Source organism: Quercus robur, chromosome 4, assembly GCF_932294415.1.
Source record: "Quercus robur chromosome 4, dhQueRobu3.1, whole genome shotgun sequence".
Lineage (NCBI taxonomy): Eukaryota > Viridiplantae > Streptophyta > Magnoliopsida > Fagales > Fagaceae > Quercus > Quercus robur.
Window position 1 is genome coordinate 16,328,430 of NC_065537.1, and position 4,433 is coordinate 16,332,862.

Here is a 4,433-nt window from a genome sequence, read left to right on the forward strand (position 1 = left end):
TTCATTACTCTAAAAAGGGTATTTCATTAGAAAAGAAAAGGACTTAGCTGATTTTTATAAATTAGATAGCTTTTAATGTTGTCAATATAGTACCCACTAGCTGCAAGTTTCATTCTTCTCTTAATACTTTCTTTTTAAGAGAATGCTAGCCTCTTCACCCCGGTTTAAAGGCTTTTTTTTTTTCCTTCTTTTATTTTGGTTGCAAATTTTTAGAAATTGAATCATTGTTCCTGTTGGTAAAGTCTATTATCATCACTGCCTATATCAAAAAATTAATAGGTATCCTAGCTTGACGTAATTAAAGAGAAATCACCATGCATGTAGCATAAATCTAATTTATTATTTTAATAATAAACTTCAAACATAATATACCGCGTTTTTTGAGGGAACATGTCAAATTTTTATTGACATTCCACAATTGAAGGGGTAACATAAGTATAAAAGTAAATCTACAAACATAATTTAAACTTTTCAGTCAAGAAAGGAAACACCTATTGCTGAACTTTAACCCAAAATTCAATATATAAAGATAGTAACCACCGCACATTCTTGGTGCGTTGGTCACTCCACAAGTATAAGTGCTTGTGGGGTGTGTGTGGGGGGCAAAGGCTGGGGTTCAAGTCTCCAGGAGGGAGTTTCACACACATATACACTTAGATTAGGTTATAATATTAGTGAGTTCTATTTAGTTTCAATATTTTATAATGTATAAATTGTGTTTCACATCTCCAACCTTATGAAGTTTGACGAGTCCAAACAAATTCTTATAAGTACACTTTGGTGAGATTTTTTATCTTCAAAAAATTGGCATAACAATTATCATGGAATTTATTGTAGCATAGGAACTATAAAGCAATCTGCTATACACAGTCATGAATTTTGATTGGGTAAAATACTATTTTGGTTATGTAAATTATAACATCTGAAATTATGTAAAGCATCTACATATCAACTTTATCATGAATAATTGTTTATACAAAAGAAAAAGAAAGGCTTTAAGGTATTACTTTTACCTTCATGTGATCATGACCAAAATAAATGAATAGGGAAAACCCAATAAAAGACCATATGGGATTCCAATTCGGAAGCCAATGATTTCTGATAGCAGAGAAAGGATCTTCTTCAATTAAATCCTCCAATTCCTACTTATAACCGCTATTCCGAATCCAATAATTCATAGTAAACTCAAAATTGTTTTCTTGCATGCCAACAGGAATTTGGATAACTCCAAGTTCTAGTTACTAAAATTGAATAATTGCATGAGAAAATTTTCGTAAATAGATACTGTCCTAGGCAGCCTCATCGCATATCCCACTTATCATAGTCTTTATAGGTTGTATGTGTACAAAAAATTAAGAGGAATTGATCAGTAAGATTGGACAAAGATGTGTGCTAATGGATTATGAAGAAGATGATAAGAAAGAGATTTTTAAAAATAAATAAAATTATAACTTTTGAAGTAGTTATGGAAAATTTTGGTTGTGACGTGTGTTAAAAACGTTTGGCATAATTTTGGGGGGAATTAGAGAGCAACAGAGGAATGAGACGATTATAGTTTTATTTATTTATATATATTTTTAATAATTTAAATAACTGCAAGCTAGCTGATTGCGGGGAAAAGTAGGCCAATTTTGAAGGGCAATTTTTAAAGGAAAAGTTGGAAAGTTTTATAATGCAAATTCAAAAAGATACATCAAATTCTTAAGGAAATTCTTTTATAGGGCATGTTAGAGTTTGTATTTTGTACTTTTGCAGTATTCTTTGAATTTAAGTCTATGTTAAATTCCAACTCAAAAAAAAAAAAAAAAAAAAAAAAAATTCTATGCTAAATTCTTTGCATGGGGTATCTATCTGTAGAAGTGCACCAAAGATTACTAATCTTCTCTTTGCTAAACCTCTGGACAATGCATAAACTTGGAAAAGTCTTCAGTGTATTTCAGTGATAACACCACTGTTAGCCAAAAGCAGGAGGCTTTGGGGATTCTAGGAGTGAAGGAAGTGGCTTGATTCGAATCATATCTGGGTTTGCCTACTCTAGTTGGAAGGGCAAAATACCATACCTTTTCTTTCATTAAAGATAGGGTGTGGAAAAAACTACAGGGGTGGAAGGGGAGAGAGCTGGGAAAGAAGTTCTCATCAAGGCAGTTGCTCAGTCTATTCCAACGTATACAATGAGTGTTTTTCAGCTTCCATGGAAATTATGTGAGGAGTTAGATGGCTTATGTGCTAGATTTTGGTGGGGCCAGGTAGGGAATGAACGGAAAATTTATTGGAAAAGTTGGGATAAACTGACATTGTCAAAGAAGGATGGTGGAATGGGGTTTCGGGACCTTAGAGCGTTTAATTTAGCTATGTTGGCCAAGCAAGGGTGGAGACTATTAAATGATACAACTTCTCTAGTCTATCAATGCTTTAAAGCAAGGTACTTCCCTAGAACTTCAGTACTTGAGGCTTCAGAGTCACCTAACTGTTCTTTTGTGTGGAGGAGTTTAGTGGCAGCCTTACCTATTTTAAGATTGGGACATTGTTGGCGATTGGGTGATGGACTTTCTATTAATGTCTATCGAGATAGGTGGATTCCTGAGTATCCTACTAATAAGCCCTTTTTGTCGGTGAGGGATGATGAAGAGGAAGTATGGGTGTCAAGGTTGATTAACCAAGACCTCCATGTATGGCGACGAGATTTTATTATGGCTCATTTCAATCGGGAAGAGGGGGAAGCTATTTGTAATATACCTTTAAGTCGAAGGCAAGTATCTGACTCTATTTTTTGGAAGCATAATAAGGATGGTATTTTCACAGTGAAGTCAGCCTACAAGGTTGCCAAAGCTCATCTGAGGAAGGTGGATTGGACTGAATCATCATCCGGCAGTGGTGGTAGTCGGGTGTGGGCTGCTATATGGAAGCTATGGATCCCTAATAAGATAAAGGTGTTTGGGTGGAGGGCAAGTCATGATATTCTCCCTACTAGAAGGAATCTTAAGAAGAAACGGATTTTAACGGATGATGTGTGTCCGTTATGTGGCTTATTCCAAGAATCAACTATCCATGCTTTATGGGAATGTACAGTAGCGTAGGATGTTTGGCATGATAGTGTAAGGGCGTTGCAGAAGTGTGGGACGGGTCAGTTTGATTTTGTTGCTCTATTGGAGTATTTGCTGGACCGGCTGGATAGAACAGAGGTGGAGCTGTGGTTGGTGCAGGCATGGCTGATTTGGAACCAGCGGAACAGAGTAGTGCATGGAGGCAAATTAATGGAACTGGGCTGTTTGAATAGGCGTGCATCTGAATTGCTTGAGGAGTTTCAGCAGTCACAGGTGAGTTTATAGGCGGCTGTGGAGGTAGGAACGTCTCAGCAGGCGGTGCAGAATGATGGAACGCGCTAGATACCCCCACCACAAGATGTGTACAAGCTCAACTATGATGCTGCGGTGTTTGAGGACTCTGCTAGCTCTGGGTTCGGTGCGGTGATCAGAAACTATACTGGAGAAGTTATGGCGGCGATGACAGTTAAAGGTCTGGTAGTCCAGGGAAGTGATATGGCTGAACTACTCGCATGTCGTAAGGTGCTAGAATTCGCCATTGATGCTAGTTTCACGGTGCTTGTAGTGGAAGGGGACAGTGTTAATGCTACAAGGTGGATTGCTTTAGGTACGGAGAACCAGTTAGCTATTGGCCATGTTGTTGGAGACATCCGGCATCTGGCAGGAGCTTTGGAATGGACGTCTGTGAGCTGCACTAAGAGAAATGGTAATAGGGTAGCACATGAGCTTGCTAGGTTTGCCCAAAAGGTTAATGTTGATTTATTTTGGATGGAAGAGGTTCCATCAGTTGCTATTGAGTATGTAAACATTGATGCTTCCTTGATTTAATGAAAGTTTGATTTCAGTTTCAAAAAAAAAAAAAAAAAAAAAAAACTGCAATTTATGTTATTTTTGGAAGGAAACGGGTTACGTCTAGTGTCCAGTGACACTGGACCTGCAACGATTGTAACATGTGTCCATTTTTGGACACATGTCATTATATCTACCGGTCTAGTGCACTAGATGCACTAGACATAATCCGCTCCCTTTTTGGAAATAACAAAAAGTGGACATCACAAGTTTTATTTTTTTTAATATATAGAAAAGAGATATAATAATTTTTAATACATTATATTATAGGAATTCAAAATAATCCTATTTAATTCAAATTCAAATAAAAAAAAAAGATTTTTTAACTCTTCAAATGAAGTATAAGGCTTTGGATTCCAAAATTAAATAACTTTTTTTTGAATTAAGTAAGTTATTAGATATTGTACCGTGATGTTACAATTCTTCATTTCACATAAATGATGGATCATATTATAAATTTAATTAACACACTAATCGTTTATTTATTTTTTTGTTAATAGTACTCACTAATTATAAAGATAAAGTGTTTCGTTATATACA

The 4,433-nt window shown here is 35.9% G+C and overlaps 1 protein-coding gene across 1 annotated transcript; it reads left to right on the top strand.

The window, feature by feature from the left end:
* Positions 1-2,171: 2,171 nt before the first annotated feature.
* LOC126721458 (uncharacterized) lies at positions 2,172-3,872 on the top strand. Its single transcript, XM_050424494.1, has 3 exons — positions 2,172-2,945; positions 3,078-3,317; positions 3,387-3,872. Exons 1-3 carry the CDS (start codon positions 2,172-2,174, stop codon positions 3,870-3,872), a joined length of 1,500 nt encoding a protein of 499 aa, XP_050280451.1.
* Positions 3,873-4,433: the final 561 nt, after the last annotated feature.

Excerpts from the sequence above, each read along its gene's own strand:
- LOC126721458 (XM_050424494.1), top strand. The coding sequence starts at position 2,172 with ATGAGTGTTTTTCAGCTTCCATGGAAATTATGTGAGGAGTTAGATGGC. Across the intron at positions 2,946-3,077 it reads TAAAGGTGTTTGGGTGGAGG|GATGTTTGGCATGATAGTGT; the intron begins GCAAGTCATGAT and ends ACAGTAGCGTAG. Across the intron at positions 3,318-3,386 it reads AGGAGTTTCAGCAGTCACAG|ATACCCCCACCACAAGATGT; the intron begins GTGAGTTTATAG and ends GGAACGCGCTAG.